This window comes from Aethalodelphis obliquidens, unplaced genomic scaffold, assembly GCF_003676395.1.
Source record: "Aethalodelphis obliquidens isolate GAN/ISIS:26980383/991018 unplaced genomic scaffold, ASM367639v1 scaffold31, whole genome shotgun sequence".
Classification (NCBI taxonomy): Eukaryota; Metazoa; Chordata; class Mammalia; order Artiodactyla; family Delphinidae; genus Aethalodelphis; species Aethalodelphis obliquidens.
The window spans coordinates 7,424,147-7,446,979 of NW_020837975.1; the positions used below are offsets into that span (position 1 = coordinate 7,424,147).

Here is a 22,833-nt window from a genome sequence, read left to right on the forward strand (position 1 = left end):
CCCTGGCGACTCCCCTTCCTATCTCAGCCGGACACCAGAAGTTCCCTTTGTTCCCCGAAACTATGCCGTGGAGCCCATAGTCACTGAAGCCGGGAGCCTGGTCTCCCTCAGGAAGGCTGAGTGTCTGGCGGGGCCGCGGCCTCAGAGGTGGCCCAGATGAGAGGCTGAGCTGGGGGTGGGAAGGATTGCTTCCTTTTCTGAGCTATAACTTTGCGCGCTCTTCTTGCAGAGCACAACGGCTCAGAGAAAAAAAAAAACCCAATGTCTTTTCTCAGGCTCCCTGTGGAGTAGGGGCCTGGCTGGGACCCTGGGCTCTGGATCCAGTGCCCCCTGTGTCAGTCCAGCAAGCAGCTCAGGGTGGGCTGCCCGTGACCATCCCTCTCCTGGAAGCCCTCCCGAGATGTCCTCATGGGTTGGGTCCGGGCTTTGGCTCCGGCTCCCAGGCAGCCCCGGCTGCCCCAGGGCAGGTGTTGAGTGCAGTGGTGACGACAGAGCTGACACGTCTTGTTAGTGCTCTGTGTGCGGGCAGTTGTGGGACAGTGGTTTGCATGTATCCACTCATGGACTCTCCCAGTAGCCCTGAGATGCAGAGCAGTGGAGTGTCTCACTCACACCCACAGCTCTGGGAATTGGTGGGGTAGAAACGTGCGCCTGGCACCTGGGTCCGGGGGTCCTGCTCTAACCACCGTTCTGCACGGCCACTTTCTTACTCGAGGATGAGGGGAGTGGGAATGGAACCATTCATATGCTTTAAGTCGCCCTGTTGCACGTGTTATGTCAGGAGCTGGTTTGAGGCTCCTCCTTGATTCCTGGCGGGCCTATCCCCCACTCTGAGAATTCCCGGAACACAGTCCCGAGTGGATGCTGAGTTGCCTTCAATCCCTGAAGCAGACCTCTGACCCCCCAGCTCCCTCGCTGCCATGGTTGAGGGGCGGTGGTCGGTCAGCCCAGAGCTCCCCTGCCCTCTCCTGTCCAGAGTGGGTCTCTGTGGGCTTCTCACCAACAAGGTGGCATTGGGTGCCTCCTGAGTAGAGGGCCACCCAGGGAGCTGGCCTGGGGATCCCAGGGGGACCCTGACTGGGACCGCTCACTTCACCTGGGCCGTCTTCATCCTCAGGGCAGACAGCGAAGGCTGCTGCAAACCACCTTTCCAGAACCAGCTTCGGGCCAGTTATTTTTCAGCTTTTAAAAATCTTAGGTTTTAAAATAACAATTTTTTCTAAGTTGAACTGAGTATATTTATAGTTGTTATAAACTAATCCCTGGCTCACCATGTTCTATGGGGAAGGCTGACAAACCCAAGGTGGAGGTGGGGGTTCAGCCAGTGAGTGAGGACACTTGGCCCTTGGTGCTGGGTGTTGAGGGGCCTTCCCTCTCCTAGCGCTGGCCGTCAGATGGGCAAGGGAGGGTGGCTGTGGATGTCACAGAGTGTCCCCTCCCTATGCTTAGGAATCGTAGGGGCTGAGCTCTTGACTTCTCACCCCTCCTTCTGCTAGTTTGGAAAGGCTAAGGTTCCTAAGCCTTGAATATCAAGACTCCTTTAAAAGTCTTGATATTCTGTCAAGACTTGATATTCTGTCAAGACAGGGGTGATCTGTCACCCCTGTGCTCAGATCGGAAAGTAGCTGGGCAGGCCCTGGGCCAAACATCCATGCAAGATGCAGGGCCTCTGTTAGAACGCGTCTGTTTCTATTTGGGAAGGGCACTCATTGAGGGAGGCCAGCAGCTCAGTTCTTCCAGGGCCTTCCAGGCCTCTCCTGCTGCTCTGGGTGCGAACTGTTCCTCTCTCTCCTCTCGGTTCTGGAGGGGCAGCTGGCAGGTGGAGTCCGTGCAGGAAGGAATGCTGATTACACCGCAGCCTAGCCTGTCCGTTCTCAGACCTCGAGTGGCCTGAGTAGCCATGCAAAGTATCCTGGGTAATTGCATGTAAGTTGCCAGATGGACTGCAAGGCTAATTAAGTTTTAGCAACCAGAAAAAAGAGGAAGAAAACACACAAGAAGGGAGCATTTTTGTTTAGAAACATTCCCTCCTTGCATATGGTATAACTTACATCATGTTAGCTGTGGTATTATCCCCGTGTGGTTTGGTTTCCAATAGGCTGTAAATGTTTCCCTTAGTTTTGAAATACCCTGGAGACTCTTCTACAAGATGCACAAGTGGCTCCCAGGAAGCCATCCAGACTCTAGATGTAGTAGGAACATCTGGAAACTGATGGCTGCTATGGAATCTCCCTGTGGCGGGCTCCTCCGAGCTGTTGTGGGAGGAGTATAGGGCATTTGAGGGGGGGTCGCGCAGCTCCCTCTCAACGTGGAAGGGACTTTAACATCGTGTGGTCTCATCATCCCCTCTGTGCCCGAATCCCCTCCAGATGAGCTCTGCCGTGATGTTTTCCCAGTAACAGGCTTCTCCACCTTACAAAGGCATAGCCCATTCACTCTCTGCGTTGCTTGGGCTGGTTTAGAGCATTCTTTATATTGAGCCAAAATCTGTTTCCTTGTGGCTTCTGTCCATTGAACCAGGTTTACCTTTTGGGGCCACACAGAACACACTTAAGCCCATTAGAAAATTGAAGACCTCTATCACGGCCTCCTGGGTCCTATCTTGTCTAAGCTCAACACCCTCTTTCTCTTGGCTCTTCCTCCTGTGATGTGATGACTGAGCTGGACCAGCAAGGATTGCACCTTGAACTTTATTCACACCCTCTTGTCTGCAGGCAGAAAGGGCCTCTGATTCGCACAGGGCAGGGGCAGGGCAGCGTGGTCTGCCAGGTGCTCGCTCCCAAGGCTGATGGGACTGACCCCAGACCCTGGGAGAAGGGACGGGGAATCAGGCTCACACATCTGCCGGCCAGCTCACCACACTGGCTCGTGCATCAGAGCCAGTTCCATTTTTTTCACCACAAATCTTGTCCACAGGAAATGGGCTTTCTCTGGAAAAGAGAGGAAATGCAGTTAATCAGCACGGAAGGAAGGTGATTTGTGGTTGGCAGGTTTTCAGCTCACGCGTTCTGGTGCAGGTCTCTGTATCTGGGACTCGGCCTGCCCTCCCTTTACGGAAGTGTTCATTGAGTAAATGGCGGTGCTTCTCACGCTGGGGTATGATGTGGACATTTAAAAAGGTTTTTAAGACTGTCTGATGTGGAGAAACATTCACCTTGGAGTGTTGAGTGAAGAAATTGAGACACAAAAATCCACGTGCAACATGACCTTAATTTTCAAAAAAAGAAAACATCTAGAGGTGCAGGGAGTGAGCCAAAATGTTTTCCACAGTCAGTTAATCTCGGGGATTATGGGTGGCTTCATTTTCTTTTTTTTGGAGTGAAATAGATTTTCTGCTAAAATCATTAAGAAATGATTTCCATTCATTTCTTACAATGAATGGATCTGAAATCAGAAAAGCAGATAATGTAGGAGCCTTAAGGAACTTGACAGATGAGCTGGGAGAAGGTAGCACACAGCGCGATAGTAACAACAGAGCGGCCGAGTGTTAAGTGCTGCCGCAGGGAGGAGGCCCTGCGCTTACCCAGGGTTCACCGCCTGCCGGGCACTGAGCTGGCGTCCAGCCCTGGGGCAGTTGTCCATCAAGTTGCAGACGGGGCCGCTGGGGCCCAGAGGGTGGAGGCACTGCCAGGAAGTGGCAGAGCTGGGACGCTAGCCCAGATCTGTCCAACTTTGAACCCCTGGGTTCTGCTTGCTGTCCTGAGGGTTTTGTAGAGGCCTGCAGGACTTGGAAAGACTCCAGGGAGAGGCCCACACTGTCTGTGGTGAGGGGAATCTGGCTCGAGGTGCAGAGAAAGGCAGGGCCCTGACTGGGCAGCAGAGGTGGGCTGGGCCCGACTGCGAGGAGCCTCGAAAGCATGCTCTGGGGGAGCCCCGAGGTCTCTGAGCCCTGGGCCTGGGAGGCGGGGTCCTGTGGCTGTGCCCTCCCCAGGCAGAGCTTCCCGGGAGTCATGGTGCCCCTTGACAGCAGGGTGGAGTGGAGAGCAGGCACGTGGGAGGTGGTCGAGGCTGGGTGTTGGACAAATTGAAAGCGGAAATGAGTCTGGCAGCGGGTTCGGGATGGGCTGGAAACAGAGACTGAGCCGGCAAGCCCGCTGCCTCTTAGGGGCAGCGTCGGGGAGGCCTCGTGCTCCTCCCATCCATTTATTTCTTCACAGGCTTCTGCCACATGCAGGCAGCCTCCCCCTGTTTTCCTGTCTGTTTCTGAGACTGTGCCAGCTGGTCCCACGAGTGGGAGAGAGATGGCAGGTGAAAAGGACCGAGCCCTGCAAGAGCTAAAGGCGTAAGCTCGGCAAGGAGGTCCTTCTTTATTGGCTTCCCTGAAGCTTTCCAGCCAGGTCCTCAGACCCCCGAGCTTCCCTTCCTGCTCCTGTTCCCCAGATTAGCCGCACTCTTCAGCCCCGGAAGCCGGCTTCATGTGTGCAGCCGGCTGTGCCCTTGGGTTCCCGCCCTGGCTCCCCACGCCCCCTCCTCACCGCAACCCTCCGATGTCCCTCCCTTTGTCTTCTTTCCTCCCCGTCTTCAAGGGGCCGCTGCGGGCACTGCTGTCAGGTTGCCTCCCCGCCTCGACTTCTCTGCACCAGCTCTGGCCCATCTCTGCAGAGCACTCTGGGAGCTGACTGCTCAGTGGAGTGTGGGTGTGGTAGGGGTTCCTGGGCCCCAGCGTGTAGCAGGACCTGAGGGGGAGAGCTCCCTCAGCCGGGTCATTGGAGGGACGGTGGAGCTAAGGCTTTGAGAGGAATGTTCTTAGACAAGTGTGGATCCTGCCTCCCGGACTAAATTCTGTGGTCACCTAAGAACTTAGCTCCACAGTGTCCCAGGAGTTGAGGTGGTTCCTTGTCTCTGCTGGGCCCTTGAACCTTGAGACGAGAGCCAGGCTCCCTTTGGACCCCTTTCCGGGCGCGTGTGCTCTCTTGCTCTCCCTGGAGTTATTCAGAGCGGCGGCGGCTGGAACTATTCAGCCTCCAGCTCTGCGTGCCCCAGGGCTGCTCTGGCCTTCTCCACCCGCTTCACGGCGGGAGGGGCTTGAGGACTGTTTGCATGTCTGTCCATTTAACTAACTGCACCTTAGAATGGAACTGGACTGGTGAACACATCCTGTTGACGTAGCTTCCAGTTGCTGATATCCCAGTGTGAGCAGCAGCAGGGGGCCCGTGCTGGCATCTCAGCACGTCCGTTGTGTTTGGTTAGTACACGCCCCCCCCCCCCAGTGTACAGGTGCAGCGGTGCAGGGGGCAGAGCAGTGGGGCCCGTGTGTCTCTGTCAAATGTCAGTTATAACTCAGGTGTCCCCGGGCATCCGTGAAGCCCATCTGTGGACTCCTGGGGTCCATGGACAGCACTTTCAGGACTCTGGGATTAAGTCATTGGCTCCAGGCTGCTCCTCAAGCAGACAGCTGAGCTGTGGCTGGAAGCTGGGTCTCCTGGGCCCAGAGCAGTGCCTTCGCCTCCCACTCTGGTCCCCATGCCCCCCTTTCACCGGAAGATGCTGAGACTGGGCCACAGGCTCAGCACATCCTTCAAAGTCAGAGCCAGTGGGCTAGGCCAGCGCATCACTCGAGGTGCCCGTCGGGTCAGGTAGACCATTCCATCCGCCCACTCTGTGTTGAGGGCTGTTCTGCAAAAGGCTGGCAAAGGAGCTGGTGGGGCCCAGACCGCAGTAAGCTCTTGGCACTGGCTTGGAGCTACCGGAGCCCTCTGGACCTGCAGCTGCCGCCACCACCACAGGCCAGCAGCAGGCGTTCTTGCCCTCCACCCTCAGGGAAGGGCCAGGCCCGCGGGCAGCTGGCTGAAGCCACAGTTAAGGAAACTGGATGGGGCAAACCTTAGGAAAAAACACGGGGTTCTAACTACTCGCACTGAGAACCAGCTGCGAGTCGGGAGACCTGGGCTTCCTCCAGGCGCCCCTGTATGATTTGGGGCAAGTTGCTCTGCCTCCCTCCCCGTCTGTCCCTGTCCCATGGAATCTCATTTGACTGCTTCCTTCTGCACATCAGCTCTGAAGGGGGCACAGTGTTAGCTGTGGTGACACACAGCAACGATCGAGACTGACTGTGGCCTTGGCCGTGTGGGAACGTAAGGTGGTGATTCTCTGCAGCGGAAGCAGAAATCGGCTTTGTCCTCAGATCCATGAGGTTAAAGCCTGCTTTGGGTGGTCTCGGATCCAGGCCCTTTGACTCTGGCTGACCTGGGCTTGGCTAGTCTGCACTGGTGATTTGGGGGTGAGTATGGCATCTTGACCTCAGATGAGGCCTCAGAAAGGCAGGTGTTTGGGAGTGACGAGCAGCAGATGGATGGAAGGATGCTGCTCCTGGTACAAAGAGAAGGGGGACACTGGGGACCTGCCTGGGAGAACAAGGGTCACGAGGGGTGTTGCCTCCCTGAACGCAGGAGGAGAGCCGTCCCTGACAACCCTTCCCTTGAGACTGACAGGGGAGAGGGGTCTGGCTTCTGGAACTAGGAGCTGGTAACATTTGCACTTCATCCTCGTCTTCTTGGAACCAGTTGCTCTCTGTCACCATCGAGTTCTATCTCTCCAGCTGAGGACATGGCTGGGCCGGGTAGGGGTGGGGATCGTTAGGAGAGCAGGGGCTGTGGGTCAAGCCTGAGCTGCTCCTGTTACTGAGGCTGGTGAGCTTTTTATAAGGCCACCCGTGAGCTGGGGGAAGGTGTCAGTTTGGGAAGTTCTATGACCAAGTTCCAGGGAGGCAGGAGTCAGCTGGGCCAGGCAGCGGTGAACAGGTGAACACAGGAGGAGCCAATGAGCACCGGTTCCTGTTTAACCTGGACAGGCAGGTGGCTTTGTTCCAGTTTCTAAGGTTCTGACTTTGTAGGGCATTTGAGCCCAGTTCTTATCCTTTATACCACAGCTGCCTTGTGTGGTGCACATAAAGCCCTCAGCCCCTGGAGGAGTAGACACGTGATGCTTCGGGGAGCATGGCTTCTATTTTCCATCATTATTAAGATTTTTAGGCCACAACAGTGAGCAGCAGAGCCCTGCCCCTCCTTGCTTCCTCTTCCCTTTCCCAGTGCTCCTTCCCACTCTCTCTGGGCCGGCCCGGGTCTGGGGCTATGGTCTGGGCGAGGAAGACTCGTGTGCTCACCCCTCTCCCTCCTGGCTCACCCACCAGTGTGCGCGTGTGGTCACTGCAACCCCGGCCTGGGAAGGCGGTCCTGGCTCAGGCCAGGGTCCTGTGCCATGTTCAGTGACCCTCCCCGCAGATGACGATGCCCACAACAACTCCGTCATTGTGGCCAGTAACATGTTCTGGGGATGGTAGAAAACTACGTGCAAATGAGGAGCCAGAATGTCCAGTGGCGGGTGAGATTATGGGGTGCCCAGGAACTAGAGAGTGTGCAGTGGAAGCAGGTGGTTACGTGTCGCGAGGAGGTGTGTGCACGCAGTATGTCAGCATGTGGGAAAGCAGGTTAAATAAGTCATACATATACCACAATCCCAACTTTTGCTTTTTTTTTTTTTTTTTTACAATAAAAGCTTAGAAAAATACACTGAAATGCTAGAAGTGATCCCAATCTCGGTTTTTAAAAAATATTAAGCCACTTAGAAGAATTCATCAGAATGGTAACCCTGGGGTGTTTCCCCCCGACCCAGAGGTAATGGATTTATAAGTGGCGTTTACATTTTTTCTGTACTTTGTTAATTTTCAGAATTTTTTATAATAGACTTATATAACTTTTCTACTCAGAAAACAATTTTATTTATTTATTTTGTTAATATGAGGGAGAGATAGAAGCAGGGCGCAGTGGAAATCTACAAAATTCTGGAAGGCAGAGAGGCAGCATAAGTATCACATTGAAACAGCCAGGACCCAGGGAAGCTCTGAGCTACCCCCTTGGTGCAGAGACTCTGGAGGATGCCTCGGGCCCAGGTGGAGATGTGGGGGCCTCTCGCCCGCCCACCGAGCTGCTTATCTGCTTAAGGAGCTTTAGCTGCTCAGGCAGGTGCCACAGATCAATACAGCCACGCGTGTGGTGAGTATTGGCTGCTCAGTTCACTCAGGCTGGTACTTCCCTCATCCTCCCACCCTTCCTTCCCTTGATTAGAGAAATCTGCTCTAAAGGTCTTTTTTTTTTTTTTTTAAGAAAATAGTTTTGTCTTTCTTATTCTAAGTGCCAGCTCCCATTTTCTCAGTGCTTTTTAGCAATTAGAAGTTTTTAACATTTATACACTTGCCAATTTTCAATATTATCATAAAATAAAAATTAGGAAATAAGGTAGAAAATTGAGTGTTCTGCCTTGAAAAACAAAAAAAAGTTTAGTGTTTTATCCCAACGTTGTATTCTCCTTCACTCTGTACATTCCACTTTCCCATTCTTGGAGATAAAAAATGGGGTTAGAAACTTTAAAATATGACAGACTATACAGAGCAAGGAGCTGGTGCCACACCTACCTGGTTGCCACAGCATTTGGGAACTGAGCCCATGACTTCAGGAAAATGATTAAGTAGTTGGAAGCGTCAGTCTGATCCGTGTTTCTAGCTGATGAGGACGTCCTCTTGAGGAAATGCCAAATGCGCTTTAGGCTCACTGACTGTGGTTGCTTCTGGAGAGAAATTTCATCAGGGAGAACACTGCTAGCAAATATTCCCAAGTTCAAGTGTGGGATTCACTTGGGAAGAGGTCTCACGGATCGGCAGCTAAATGCTTTGTGTCCTGTGTGTCTCATGTTTACATTTAACCATTCCCAATTTGGAATGGCCTCCCTGAAGACGTCACTCCACTCATGCACTTTCAAAAACAGCTGGAAGTTTCTCTAAGACCTTTGATGACTGGGACACAGCCACACAATATCTGAATTTATTTCCCTCAATTTGAACGTCATCCTTCAAATTGAAGTTTGTTTTAATTTTTTGTTGTATTTAATGCTAACCACTAATATTTAATGTTTTAAGGTCTTAATTTGCATTTTCATGTGCGTCCAGGTTGGGCCCCCACCCCCAGCAACGCACTTCTCCCAATTCCGTGCCTCCTATGTCTGGAGCAGCTCTGCTCACAGCCCCTGGCTCCTTGAGGCCCAAGAAAGGACTGGGAGGTGGAGAGGAGAGGGAGGGGCTGCAGGGGAAGCACCAGTGCCAGGCTTTTCCCCTGAGGCAGAATCAGGCCGGGACAGTAGCTCTGTCCCATTCTTTCTCCCCCAAGAGAGGAGGTTTCAGCCTTTGTTTTTTTATGACTCCTGGCAGGAGAAATTGCCAAGTGAGGAGAGAGAGAGAGAGAGAGAAAGAGAGAGAGAATACTGAATATGGAAATGAGGCTGAAGGGGGTGGGGCAGGTGGAAAGTCTGGAAACCACTGCTGAGAGAGGAAACCCTATTCCAAGGCGAGTGCAGTTTAGCGCTGCTCTGCCCAGTAGTCACGCTTGCATCAGAACATACAGGCCTTTGCTCAGGTGGAGGCCAGGTCCTGCAGGGGCTGATACGGGCCGTGGTGGGGCCAGAGCAGGAGAGCCCAGGTGCACCGTCTCCTAGCCTGCTTTTCCACACGCTGACATACTGCATGCACACACCTACCCAGGAGGAGGAGGTGTTGTGGCATTGCTCCCACCTCTGTGGCTGGGAACCCCCGCCCTCCTGCCCCCTCTCCCTCAAGGACGGAACCCAACCAAGCCAAGTGTCAACTAGTTGTGTTTCAGATTTCGCTTAGGCGGATAAGCTGTTCTACTTGATGAGCTCCCTAACTATTCACTCACTAGGAACTCGGAACAGGGCCTGGCACATAGTCAGCTCTCAGTAAACGTTAGTGTGATAGAAAGTAAACAAAGCAGAAGTCCCTTTTCCCCATAAACCTCCTCGTGTAAAGGTTTCTTCCTCAGTCAAGAGGATTCAGTAACTTCCAGAATGTTTCTTGCCTTTGAGGATTTGGAGCACCTTATAGTCACCACACAAACTAATCCCACAGAATGTAGATGTGGCAAGTTCAGGAACTCAGGAGGACCCTGCACTGAGCCCAGGACGTGCTGTGGCAACTGTTTGCTTTGATTTTCCATCACATCCTTTGTTTTGGTTTTGTTTCCATTTGCCTCTTTCTCCTCAAAGCTGCAAACAGTCCCCAGTTCTCTTGACTGGGGGCTCTGCTTAATGAAGGTCCTGTCCCCATCTGGATCTGGTTTTCCTGGTTGTCAGCCTTCAGTCCAGTATTAATGTTACCCTAAAAGCTTGTGAAGGCTTCTGAGTAAATGTTGGGGTTAACAGTGGGTGTTCAGAACGTCACCGCAGTGACACCCTCTTGGAGGTTCACTTGTCAGGTCCTCACTGAGGTGTCCTCATCATCAAGTAGAAAGTCTGGGCAGACAGCCCCCCTCTCTGCTTTTCCCCATCAGCACACCCTAGATTTGGGCCCAGAATGACTGCAGGAACTCGGCGTGGTGACTCCTAGATTCAGGGGTGACTTGGGATCTGGTCAGACCTGGAGTGGTGCCAGGGCCCAGGGGACCTTCTGCAGGCCCAGGGCTCCCTAGTGTCCCAGCAGAAGGTTGTGTGTGCGGCCTGAGCAGGGAGTCCAGTCTGCCTTCAGAGCCATCTTCACCTGGAGTCTCTTGAGCTTATGGCTTGTCCTCTTTGTGTCCTCTATAGGGCAAAATTTTTGTCACCATGCGCAGGCTCTGGGGAAGCTCTCACACCAGCAGTCACTACAGCTTGGGTACAAAGGTGAGGCCACCAGTTGGTGGTCTGCATGAGCTTGCCTGAGTTATTAACTTGTCTATCTGTAAAGTGGGCATAAGTAATACCCACCTCAATAGAATAAAAAGTCCAGAAAAAGTCTTGGAAACACAGGAATTTAGGGTACCTCAGAAGTCATTTCATATCAATGGGAAAAGATAGCTCATTCAAGAAATAAGACAGCCTGCCTGGGAAAAATATTAAGTGGATCCTGACCGTTAAAACTTACATCAAAATTAATTCCAGATAGATTAAAGATTTGATTGTAAAAAATGAAACTGTAAAGTTACAGGAAGAAAATGTGAAAGAATTGTTTTAAAAATCCTGGAGGGGGAGATCTTTCTAAGGCTGACAGAACTTAGAGAAGCTCCACGAGAAAAGTGGGTGTGTTCAGGTGCAGGCTGATAGGTTCTGCATGAGCAAAGCCAGCATAATAGTCCAAAGACAATGACAAACAGGAAAGACACGTGCCTAACTCTTCATAAAGGGTTAATTTCCTTACTATATAAAGAATTCCTACAAATCAAATACAGAAGAGACCAACAGCTCCATAGATAAACATGCAAAGGATAAAGTGAGTAATTCCTGGAAAAGGAGCTGCAGCTGCTTTGCATGCCCGGCCCAGAGCCGCGGGGACATGAGCATCGGGCTGAACTCTGCCCCAGAAGTTACTGATGCCCTCTGGGCCTCAGCTTCCTGAGATGTAAAATGGGGTAACAGTGGTCCCTATTATTCAATGGTTTAGCAGGTGCAAAGCATGGAAAACATGGAGGAGGGCAGTAAGTGCTATGTAAGTGCTTGGTAGATAAAATGTGAAAAGATGCTTGAGTCCATCTATGAGCGGGATGATCTTGTGATAAGAAATGTGCAGTGATAAGCCACTTCTGCACAGTGCTGCACTGATAGGAGTATAAATATCTGTCAGACTTCTAAATACACATACCCTTTGTCCAAGCGATTTCTGTTCTTTTTTTAATCCTTTTTTGAAAATTTTAAATCAAAATATAATTGACATGCAATATTATATTAGTTTCAGGTGTACTCATAGTGATTTGACATTTGCATACATTATGAAATGATCACAATAAGTATAGCAACCATCTGTCCCCATACAATGTTATTACAATATTGACCATATTCCTTATGCTGTATATTACATCCCTATGGCTTATTTATTTTGTAACTGGAGGCTTCTACCTCTTAATCCCCTTCACCTATGTCTTCCCCCCACCACCTCACCCAGTTCCCGTCTGGCAACCACCTGTTTGTTCTCTGTATCTATGAGTCTGTTTTCATTTTTTAGAGCCCACATATAAGTGAGATCATATGGTATTTGTCTTTCTCTATTTCACTCAGCATAATGCCCTCTAGACCCCATCCACACTGTCACAAATGTTAAGATTTCATTCTTTTTTTTATGGCTGAGTACTATTCCTGTGTGTGTGTGTATACACCATACCATTCATTCATCTGTCAGTGCACCAGTTTACAGTCCCACCAACAGTGCACGAGAGTTCCCTTTTCTCTACATCCTTGCCAACACTTACTTGTCTTTTTGATAGTAGCCATTCCGACAGCTGTGAAGTGATATCTCCCTGTGGTTTTGATTTGCATTTCCCTAACAATTAGTGATGCTGAGCATCTCTTCATGTGTCTGTTGGCCATCTGTATGTCTTTGGAAAATTTTCTGTTCAGATCCTCTACCCATTTTTTAATCGAGTTGTTTAGTTTTTTTATGTTGATTATATGAGTTCTTTGTATATTTTGGATATTAACCCTTTATCTGATACATTGTTTGCAAATATCTTCTCCCATTCAGTAGGCTGCCTTTTCATTTTGTTGATAGTTTCCTTCACTGTCTGGAAGCTTTTTAGTTTGATATAGTCCTATTTGTTTATTTTTGCTTTTGTTTCCCTTGCCTGAGAATACAGATCCAAAAAATATTGCTAACACTGATGTCAGAGTGTACTGCCTATGTTTTCTTCTAGGAGTTTTATAGTTTCAGGTCTTACATTCAAGTCTTTAATCCATTGTATGGTATGAGAAAGTAGTCCAGTTTGATTATTTTGCAGGTAGCTGTCCAGTTTTCTGAACACCATTTATTGAAGAGGCTGTCCTTTCCCCATTGTATATTCTTGCCTCCTTTGTCATAGATTAATTTACCCTATAAGCGTAGGCTTATTTCTGGGCTCTCTATTCTGTTCCACTGATCTATGTGTCTGCCAGTGCCATACTGTTTTGATTACTGTAGCTTTGTAGTATAGCCTGAAGACAGAGTGATGCCTGCAGCTCTCTTCTTCTCTCTTGAGAATGGTTTGGCAGCAATCTCTCTTAATAACCACCATAGAAAAGATGCACATACAGGGAGGTTCATGCAGCACCATTTGTAAAAGCAGAAATTGGAAACAATTGTCCTTCAACGGGGAACTGGTTTAGCAATTTACAAGATGTCCGTAATCTGGATGATTATGCAGCTTTAAAAGAAGAGACAGGTCTCCATATACTGAGTGACCTCCTGTATATACTAAGTAGTTAAGAATGAGGTGTTGAACAATGTGTACAACAATCACATTTGTGCGAAAATGAAGCATGCACATGTGTGTATGTGCCCAGCTGGGCTCTGGAGGGACATCCAGGAAAGTGGTAACAGTTGCCCGTGGCGGGGGTGGACACTGTGGCTGAGGGACAGGGCAGAACCCATGATTTTTCATGTATCATAATCTGAAAAAACCTATCTTGTGACACCATTGTGAGTAATAAAAGACACCATGATAGGGGTTAGGAGTGGTGAGTACAGTCAGACTGCCTCAAATCCTAGCTCCACCATGAGATGTGTGACCTCAGACGCGTTTCTGACCTCTGTGTGTCTGTTTCCTTATCTGTAAATTGAGGATTCCAGTAGAACCTAACACAGGATTGTGAGCCTGAAATGGGATGGTGCAGAGAAAAGCTTTCCGTCCCTGTCACTCAGCAAGAACATAGCAAACACCAGCCATTCTCCTCGTCGTCATTGCCATGCTGGGCTTCTTCGCTCTCAGCTGCTCCCTTGGGGAGAACTGCCCCACGTGGGCTGAGCCCCAGCCCCCCCTCCTCTCTCAGGCAGGTCCCCACTTTGAGACTCCTCTCCTCCTCGGGGTGAGGCAGGCTTCTTGGGTGCCTGCCCCTGCCGCCGGCCCAAGGTGGATGTTACCGCCGCTTTAAATCACAAAATCACATCTGTGAGGAATCTGGGGATTAATCCTCCTGTTCTTCACCTTGGGGGGGTCATGAAACCTGCTCCCAGGAAAATGCACATCAGCCCAGGTGGGTGAGGGCCTGTGCCCGGCCCTGCCTGCTCCGGCCCGGGTCAGCGCCCTGGGAGCCGCTCGGGCTGGGCGGGCAGCCTGGGCAGGTTTGTCTTCCTGCCGCATGCGGCTGCTTGCTGCCTGGCCTGGCCTCGCGGGGCACCCTGGGGCTCGTTCTCTCGTGGTGCCTGTGGCGAAGGAGAACGTGGTAAGGGGCCATGACAGGCTGACATGACGCCCTGAGGGAGCCAGCGGCCTTGTCCAGGAGGCCCTCACGTTCTCCTTTCTGCTCTTAGGGGCCTAATGTGATGGAAGATCAAGACCTGCGGGAAATCGGCATCAGTGATGCACAGCACAGGCGGAAGCTGCTCCAGGCTGCGCGGTCCCTGCCCAAGGTGACCACCGACAGTTCCGTGGCCTCAGCCTTTGCCAGTGGCGGGGCGGGGCTCAGGGGATGTGCAGGTCACTGTGGGGGCCTGCCCCTCATCCCGGGAGCCCCAGCAGGGAGGACAGTATCCTGTTTACTTCTTTGCCACATCCCAAGGCCAGCAGAGCACTAGGGACAGTCAGGACCTAGTCCGGCCTCAGGAACGGCATTGCAGGCATCTGCCTGGCGCAGAGCCTGGTGCCCACAGGCTTGGCCTGTCGCCTGAGACCAGGCCCTCCCCAGGAGGCCCGGGGCCCTCGGGGCAGCAGAGGAAGCAGTCTCGGCCTCCTGGGGAGCTGTGGCTGGTAGGCCTGAGCCTCTCCTCAGCTCTGCTGGCACAGAGTCCCCTTGTCTCTTCCACTTGCCCAGAGCTCAGGAAGCACTAATGAGTCCTAGCAGTGAGGCCAGTGGCCGCTTCACAGACACACACCATTTTCTTGTCCTACCAGGTCTGTGATCTTGTCAGAGCACAGTAGGGGCCTCCACAAACCCTCCTCCCCATCTAGCCTTACCTGATAGGGCACCTTTCCCAGACCTGCGGTGCCCTGGTAGTCCCCAGATGGGGCCCAAGACCAGAGCTGAGGTAGAGAAGGCTGTGTGAGTGGAGCGACTCAGGGATGCTAAGACACAGGCCCCTCGTTGGTCCTCAGGAGCTGTCCCATACCTACTCCAGCCTCAGCCTCAGCCTCTGTTGTGGTCTGAGTGAACCGGCCTGCGTCCCCGTGGTCCCCAGGGTCCTCGTCCCAAGTGCTGAGATGTTAGTCCCGCCTCCTTCCCTCGCCCCACAGGTGAAGGCTCTGGGCTATGATGGGAACAGCCCCCTGTCAGTGCACTCCTGGCTGGTCTCCCTGGGCCTGCAGGACTATGTCCCTTCCTTCCTGTCGAGTGGCTACAGCTCCATTGACACTGTGAAGAACCTCTGGGAGCTGGAGCTTGTCAACGTGAGTACAGCCCTGCTGTGAGTGTCCCTGGGCTGCCAGCATGGCCCGTGGGGGTGAGGGCTGGGGGCTGGGGGCCCAGTTGCCGCCTGACCTTCCTCTCCCCGCCCCTGCCCAGGTCCTAAAGGTACACCTGCTCGGCCATCGCAAGCGCATCATCGCCTCCCTGGCAGACAGACCCTACGAGGAGCCGCCCCAGAAGCCCCCCCGGTTTTCCCAGCTGAGAGTGAGTTGGGGCGGGTGGGAAGAGATGTTTGTATGTGCTGTGTGTTGTTAGGAACTGAGGAGAATTCTTTGGGAGTTCTTCAGAGACAGCATCACCTCTGCAGTCGAGGAGCAACTGATCCCTCCCTTCCCAGTGTTGGGGCCAAATGTTGGCAAAAGTAGGAAAACAAATATCCAAATCCCAGACGGCTGGGCCATGTCTGAACGTCCGGTTGAGCTGTGCCCGGGGTGGAGGGCAGGGGTGGGTCAGAGGGGCCCCCTCTCGGGCAGCCTGACGTGAACCCGAGACAAAGCCTGGAACACACGGAGGGACCAGGGCCCTCCCCATCTTCTGAAGGAAAATCCCTGTGATTTTAAAAACCTCAGAGATGCTTTGTTGCTCAAGGCAGGTAATCTCTGACTGAAAAGTGGGTTAGACTGTGAGCCTGTGGTTCAGGATGAGTCTCCCCAAACCCGTGAAGCTGCGTGGCTGCCAGTGGATGGGGTGGGCCCTGGGCTCCAAGCCTCAGCCCGTTTATGGCAGCCTCAAAGTGGGCGTTATTTTATCCTTCTCTTACGCATGAGAAGGCTGGGGCCCAGGCTGGTTCTGAGGACCAGACTCAGCTGACATTCAGATATGGAAAGTGAAGACTGATTCATACTCTTTGTGAGGCCTCTGGGTGCCAACCGGCAGTGCTATGTGTTTTCTTAGGAAAGACTTTTGGATTTGGTCACATGCCCCCAGGACCTGACAGACGATTTTATGAACGAGAGATCGCCTCCCAGCCCTAAACCAGGCCGGAGGGTGCTCTTGTCACCCGGGTGCTCACCTGCAGGACCCGGCTGTTAGGGGTTCCTGGCTGGAAGAATCTGGTCACTTTGACTGTACCCACGCTGGGCCCAGCGGCCCGTTTCCACACTGGGTGCTGGCCTCCAGCTCGTGCCTGTTCTCACTGATTCTCCTGCCCAAGCTGGGCCCTGACAGCCCGAGGATTGGCTGACACCTACAGCCTAAGGACTGGCCTGATGAGTCTCAAATCTCACCTGGATTTCTTCCCGCTGCAGTGCCAAGACTTGCTCTCGCAGACGTCGTCCCCCCTGAGCCAGAATGACTCCTGCACCGGCCGGTCGGCTGATCTGCTGCTGCCTTCTGGGGACACGGGCAGGAGGCGGCACGACAGTCTCCAAGACCCTACGGTGCCCTCTCGGGCCGAGCGCTTCAGGATCCAGGTGGGCGGGAGGGAGCCACAGACGGGGTCCCCTCATTCCTCTTGGCAGGACAGGGCTCCCAGCCCACCGCCCAGGGCACTGCTTTCAGGGCTCTCGCATTTATTCGACTTGCCCGTCCTCCCTCCCGCCTTGCACGGACCGCAGGCTTTTTGTCTCGCCCCCGTCTTGGCCTGTTAGACACAGATTGCTGGGTGTCCCTTGTCCCCGCAGGGTGAGCCCTAGCTTCGCTCTGTTTTCTCTCGTGACTCATATTTCTCGGTTCTGGCCTCTGGGGATTCCCCTCACCTTTCCACAAGCACGACCATGAATTTTACAAGATTTAGAAAACACATCGTCCAGCAGTTTTAGTTGCTCTGTATTGAGAGACTTTGCATATTGCTGGGAATGGAAGTCATAAATTTCCTGAATTTTCCCCTCCTCCCCATTCCTTCCACCAGCAGCCTAGTTAAGGACCCCATCGCCTGGCACCTGGCCCGTGGTGGCCTCCCACCCCTCCCCCACACCCCAGCTCCTGCCACGAGGATCCCTGTAAAGTGCATCCCTGGCCACGGATACTCCCCCGACTCCCCACCCCAGGATCAGATCTACACTCATCTCAGACACCACAGAGCCTTCCCTGCTGAGCTGCTCACGGGTGGGCGGGCAGCTGAGGTCCCTGCTTCTCCACCAGTTCTCTGGCATAGACAGGCCTCACCTCCGCGCCAGCGCATTGGAATGGCTTGTCTGCCTCCGGCCTGGAGCTCCCGGAGGTGGAACCCGGGAGGGAGCCTGGGAACCCCTTGAGCAAGCGAGCTGACCTGTGATCCCACGTGTTCTGCAGGAAGAGCACCGAGAGGCCAAGCTGACCCTTCGGCCCCCAAGCCTGGCTGCCCCCTATGCCCCTGTGCAGAGTTGGCAACACCAGCCGGAGAAACTCATCTTCGAGTCCTGCGGCTATGAAGCCAATGTGAGTAGCCTCTGCCCTCCCAGCCTGACCAGTCTCCTGCTTTCCATGCTGGCCGGACCCAGGGCCCCCGTGGTGTTCTCCACTCCTCAGCTGCTCCCAGCACCTGGGGGAAGGGGGACTCACCGGCCAGGATGGGGGAAGAGAGTCACTGGGAGAGGGAGCCCCCTGACTGTGGTCCCAGATTGGCTGGTGGCCCCGTGTGGTAACGCAGGACTCCTAAGCCGGGCCACTGCTCGCTCCCACAGTATCTGGGCTCCATGTTGATCAAAGATCTGCGAGGGACAGAATCCACGCAAGACGCCTGTGCCAAGATGCGGGTAGGTTACCGTGGGGGCGGCCAGGACGCAAGGCAGCGGGTGGCGGCACCGCCTGCAGCCACGGGGGCCCTGCCACGCTGCGTGCGGCTGAGGGAGGCCCCGAGAAGGTGAGTTGACAGGCCTCCCGTTTCCTGTAGAAATCCACGGAGCACATGAAGAAGATCCCCACCATCATCCTCTCCATCACCTACAAAGGTGTCAAGTTCATCGACGCCTCCAACAAGGTGTGCTTCCCACAACTGCTGTTGAGGGAGGAGGGGGCACCCTTCCTCCCCACACACACCCCCCTCCTGGCCAGCTGGGTGTCTTCCCTAGAGGGGGGGTACTTGTCTCTCACACACCCACGTATCCTGGTTCCCAGGGCCCCGCGCGAGGGACAGCTTATCTTCCCCAGCATGGGCTCCACTGGCCACTTATCTGCTCATGGGCCTTTAACGCTGTGATGCACTTAGTGAGCTTAGGGCACCCCCAGGCCCTGTGCTTGGGATCCCACCTGGAGAGCAGAGTGGGCTGGGTGTGAACATTTGCTCCCTCAGTTGCCATGGTCAAGGGTGGAGACCCCAACCCTAAATCAGACAAGGTGAGGTGCCACCCCCACCCCCACCGCGAAGAGATGGGGAAGTGGTGCTTGGCTGACGCTAGGATGGGACAGGAAGGTGGCAATGGTGAAGGGACTAGGGTGTGCCCTCAGGGAGCCCAAGAATTCCAGACCCTGTTTTCCCCGCAGAACGTCATCGCAGAGCACGAGATCCGGAACATTTCCTGTGCAGCCCAGGACCCAGAGGACCTCTGTACCTTCGCCTACATCACCAAGGACCTGCAGACCAGCCACCACTATTGCCACGTTTTCAGCACGGTGGACGTGGTGGGTGGAGTCCGCAGCTGGGCACGGTGGGGGGTCCTGCGACAGCCCCAGTGCAGTGGGTCCTGGCACCCGGCTGGCACTTAGCAAAGGTCTGTTCAAGAATGAACATCACTCCAGCCCCCTCTCTCTGGCACTGAGACTAAAGCACACAGGATGACAGTGGCTCGTCCAGGGTTCTAGTTGACAGAGGCTTTCCTGCTTCCGGCTGCGTGTCTGTCAGGTCAGCCAAGGCTTCATCTCCCTAGGCTCTTGGTCGACCATCTATCCTAACTCCCGCCCTCCAGCTGGGCCATCTCCCTGAAAAGCCCTCCACCTCCCTCTTGGGGACAGTAAGTTTTCTTCGCCCATATCCCAGCTTAGGTGGGGTTCTGGCGCTGCTGGGCTGAGGGGAGCGGTCACACGTGCTGCCCACAGGGAGTGGATGAGTGACCATGGTGGCTGCCCTGAGACAGCGCCTTTGTCCAGGTCCCTGCTGCCCCTGTCAGAGTAGCTGGTTCCAGGGTCTTGCCGGCCTCGCCCGGGAGCTCTGTGCTTGCAGCCTCCTGGCTCTGCCACTAGCTATCTGTGTGACCCCGGCTCCTCGTCCGCGCAAAGGGGATAGAGTGTAACCGACTTCACGGGGTGGTTCTGAAGATGAAATGAGGAAATCCTCCCAGGACACATCCTTCCCGCTACTCTTACCTGTAGCTCATCTTCCCGCATCAGTCAGTTCTGCTGTAACGTGGCGTCTGTGCTCCTAGAGAGCACCACACCCTGAAACCACACGGGAAGCACCAAGGCTCATGGGGAGATGAGGCAGGGGGCACAGCCCTCAGGAACCTAATACAAACACCCACACCATTTTATCCATGTTAAATGGTTAAGAAATACATAAATGCTACATAAACACGGCGCTCTGCCTCGAGAAGGACCCGAAGTCGGCTTGTGGAAGCATGTGCCTCACTCCTGCCAGCCTGTGTGCCAGACGGAGAGAGAAAGAGGAGGAACAGAGGACAGAGGGGTGCACGGATGGAGGGGAGGGCGCGGGCCGGGTGGCCCTGGGAAGAGCTGCTGCTTGACTGTTACGGTCAGGGGTGGGTCCCGTGGGGAAGTTGAGCTGCCAGGTGGGGGTGGCATATATGCTGTGTATTCCCAGGCAACGGGGGTCAGCAGGGGAGTCTTTGCATTCGCCTCGTGTTCCTCTCCAATGAAATCACACGTGAGGAAACACAAAGTGTGTGTTTTGTTCAGATTGTTCCCTAATGTATCAGTCACCTCGGGACAAACTTCTGCTTTCAAAGCAAGCGTTCCAGCGGATTCCCTGCACTCTTGTTACCTGTGCAGTGCTGCCTGGCCTGTGCTCAGGGGCATGAGGCCAGGGCAGGCGTGAGAGGCAGTGGTTCCTCCATCCCATCGCTCACGTTGTGCTGTTTTCTCCCAGAACCTGACCTATGAGATCATCCTGACACTGGGGCAGGCGTTCGAGGTGGCCTATCAGCTGGCCCTACAGGCCCAGAAGTCCAGGCCAATGGGGGCCTCTGCCGCCGAGATGATCGAAACAAAATCTTCCAAACCGGTGCCTAAGCCTCGGGTCGGCATGAGGAAGTCAGCAGTACGTGGGCCCCGGGATTTGAGGGCTCGGGGTGGAGCGGGCACAAGGAGGGTCTTCTCACGCTTCAGGTGGCCAGCCCCTCAGGACACGGGCCCGTGCGAGGCGGCCTCCGTAACGCCACCCCGTGTCTGTGTCTGCTTTGCTCTGCACCCCAGGTGCCGCTGCCCCCTGATAGTCGCTGTTGTTACTGTCACACCTGCCCCACCCATCGTCCTTCTTACCTCCCGCTGCCGTCTGTTAGTCCTGGAGTCAAGGTCTCTGCACCTCCTGCTGTCTGTGTGTCAGTCTCCCCGAAGTGACCGTGAGCTCTCTGAGACTCTGGTGCCCCGCCCCCGGCCCCGCCTGCATGCCCGTCTTTCCTGAGCTGCCGTCCCACCATCCCTGTCTGTGCTGGAGCCTCTGTTTCTCTGCTGTGTGTCCTCCTCTCTCCAGAGCTCATGGGTGCCCGCTGTGGTCTTGCCCGGGGTGAGCTCTCTGGCCCTGCCAGAGGGACCCGAGGTTTGGGGTTTCCAAACCCCTTACCCGCTTCCTGCCACCGAGAACAGCTTTGGGGCTTAGTGCTCGATGCTTAGGTAGGGCAAGGCTCCTTTAACTGAGCCGCTCCAAGAAACCCCCAGGAGAAGTTGCCCCTGGAGAGCTCAGAGGCGGCCCTCCCGTGATGCTCCAGGGAAAGTCCCCCTTCTGCCACCCCACCCCAGGGAGCTTGCTCTTTGGCTGAGGAGAACAGGGCCTCCCCCGTGGGGTACTTACGTCAGCATGGCCCGGGAGGCGGGGGACAGCGGGCCCCGTTGACCCCTGGCCCAGGTGCAGCGCTCCCTCTGACTCTTCACCCTCTTCCTCAGCAGCTGGAACCGCCCGATATGGACCCAGATGCCCAGTCCCATGCCAGCGTCTCCTGGGTTGTGGACCCCAAACCAGACTCTAAGCGGAGCCTCAGCACCAAGTATGAGACCACTATCTTCTAAGCACCCACCCCGTCTCCACTAGTCTCATGTGCCTTGCCGTCCGTCCTTCTGCTCTTCTCAACTCTCCTTCCAGCTGCTGACGCCAAGGTCCCGCCCCCCCGGGACCGCTCCTCCTGGGGCGGCAGCTTTAGACGCTGCACACGCTCAGCTCGCACCTAACACCACCGGACACTGTGAATTCCCCCCTTGGGCGAGGACAGCTTGGCGGGGGGGCAAGGTGCCTTTGAGGTGGGCACCAAGAGGGCCTCAGCGGGCGGGCACCGTGGCTCCTGAGGCGGGGGCAGTCTCCGGGCGGAGTCCACTCGGCACTGGAGGCTGCTCCCTCCGATCGGCCGGGGCTCCCTGTCGGCTCTCCTCTCCCGTCTTCCGAGCCACGGCTGGGTGCCGTTGCCAAGAGCTAACTGCACCTTTCCTGACACAACCAACCACTGTGACCACCTGGGGCCAGAATCCCCTTGCGCTCTGCTAACAGCTGGCCTGCGGCCCATCCCTCTTAAGATTGCTGGCCTCTCCCTGTGAGACCCTCAGCTCAGCGATGTGGCTTGAACAGGGTCAGAACTCTTTCTGTGAGGGCCCAGGGTCTGTGCCAGGTCCTAGAGCACATGCCTGACTCCAAAGCCTGGGGCTCTGAGCATCTGAACACCCACAGGCTGGCTCCACACAGCAGGTGTCTTGGTCCTGATGGGTCTTGCACTGCAAGGAATGGGATGGCTCCTCACGTCTTCACCAGGGAGTCCCCGGCTGGCTCTGGAGTCTGGCTCGAGGAAGAGGAAGGCCTTCCTGTAGGAGCCAGCAGGAGGGAGGCCAGTGCCCTGCACACACTGTGCACCTTCTTCCCTCAGAACGGAGCTGCTCAAGGACAGGGACCTGGGCCGAGCAACATCCGTTGTCCTCCAGGAGCTTTCTGATGCTTCTCCAGTGTGGGGACCAGAGATAGTCAGCTGGCACCCGGTCCCTTCCCTGATCGACCGCCCTCAGCCTCTTGACTCCTGAGAAGGAGTCCATCACCTCAAAGCAGTTCAGCAGCTGGGATGGTGGAGTTGAGGCTTTCAGAAGGCCCACGTTCTCGCGTGAGGGCATGTCAGCTTAGATGGCGGGAGAGGAGAGCCAGTTTCCGTGGGAAGCAGCACTGTACACGTAGCGTGGCCCAGTATGAGAGCCAGTAAGTTGCAGCGGTTGCTTTATGAGTTGAAACCCAAGTCGACAAACCGGGGTGGGTCCTCCTGCCTGCCTGTCCTCGTGCCTTCCAAGCAGATGCGCTGAGCCACGGAGGGTGCTCAGGGGAGGCTGTAAGGGACCTTCTGTTCTGCTTCCGTGTTTCCTTTCCGTTTCCTCCACCTTGTGCAGGCCCCTTTGGTTAACCCTTTCCTCCCCCCCGTTGTGTTTGCTTCT

At 54.6% G+C, this 22,833-nt stretch overlaps 1 protein-coding gene across 7 annotated transcripts in view; it reads left to right on the plus strand.

Annotated features, from left to right (window-relative positions):
- Window positions 1–22,833, plus strand: part of ANKS1A (ankyrin repeat and sterile alpha motif domain containing 1A) — a 189,495-nt gene that overhangs the window by 164,062 nt on the left and 2,600 nt on the right. For 2 of the 7 annotated variants that reach the window (XM_027127025.1, XM_027127022.1), the window contains 10 exons: window positions 14,255–14,353; window positions 15,174–15,326; window positions 15,442–15,549; window positions 16,593–16,757; window positions 17,578–17,703; window positions 17,949–18,020; window positions 18,158–18,244; window positions 18,748–18,885; window positions 20,306–20,476; window positions 21,322–21,419. In XM_027127025.1, coding sequence (XP_026982826.1) covers window positions 14,255–14,353; window positions 15,174–15,326; window positions 15,442–15,549; window positions 16,593–16,757; window positions 17,578–17,703; window positions 17,949–18,020; window positions 18,158–18,244; window positions 18,748–18,885; window positions 20,306–20,476; window positions 21,322–21,419 — 1,217 coding nt within the window. Of the gene's footprint in view, window positions 1–14,254; window positions 14,354–15,173; window positions 15,327–15,441; window positions 15,550–16,592; window positions 16,758–17,577; window positions 17,704–17,948; window positions 18,021–18,157; window positions 18,245–18,747; window positions 18,886–20,305; window positions 20,477–21,318 lie in introns of all 7 variants that reach the window. The other 5 variants (XM_027127023.1, XM_027127019.1, XM_027127024.1 and 2 more) reach the window with 3 other exon arrangements.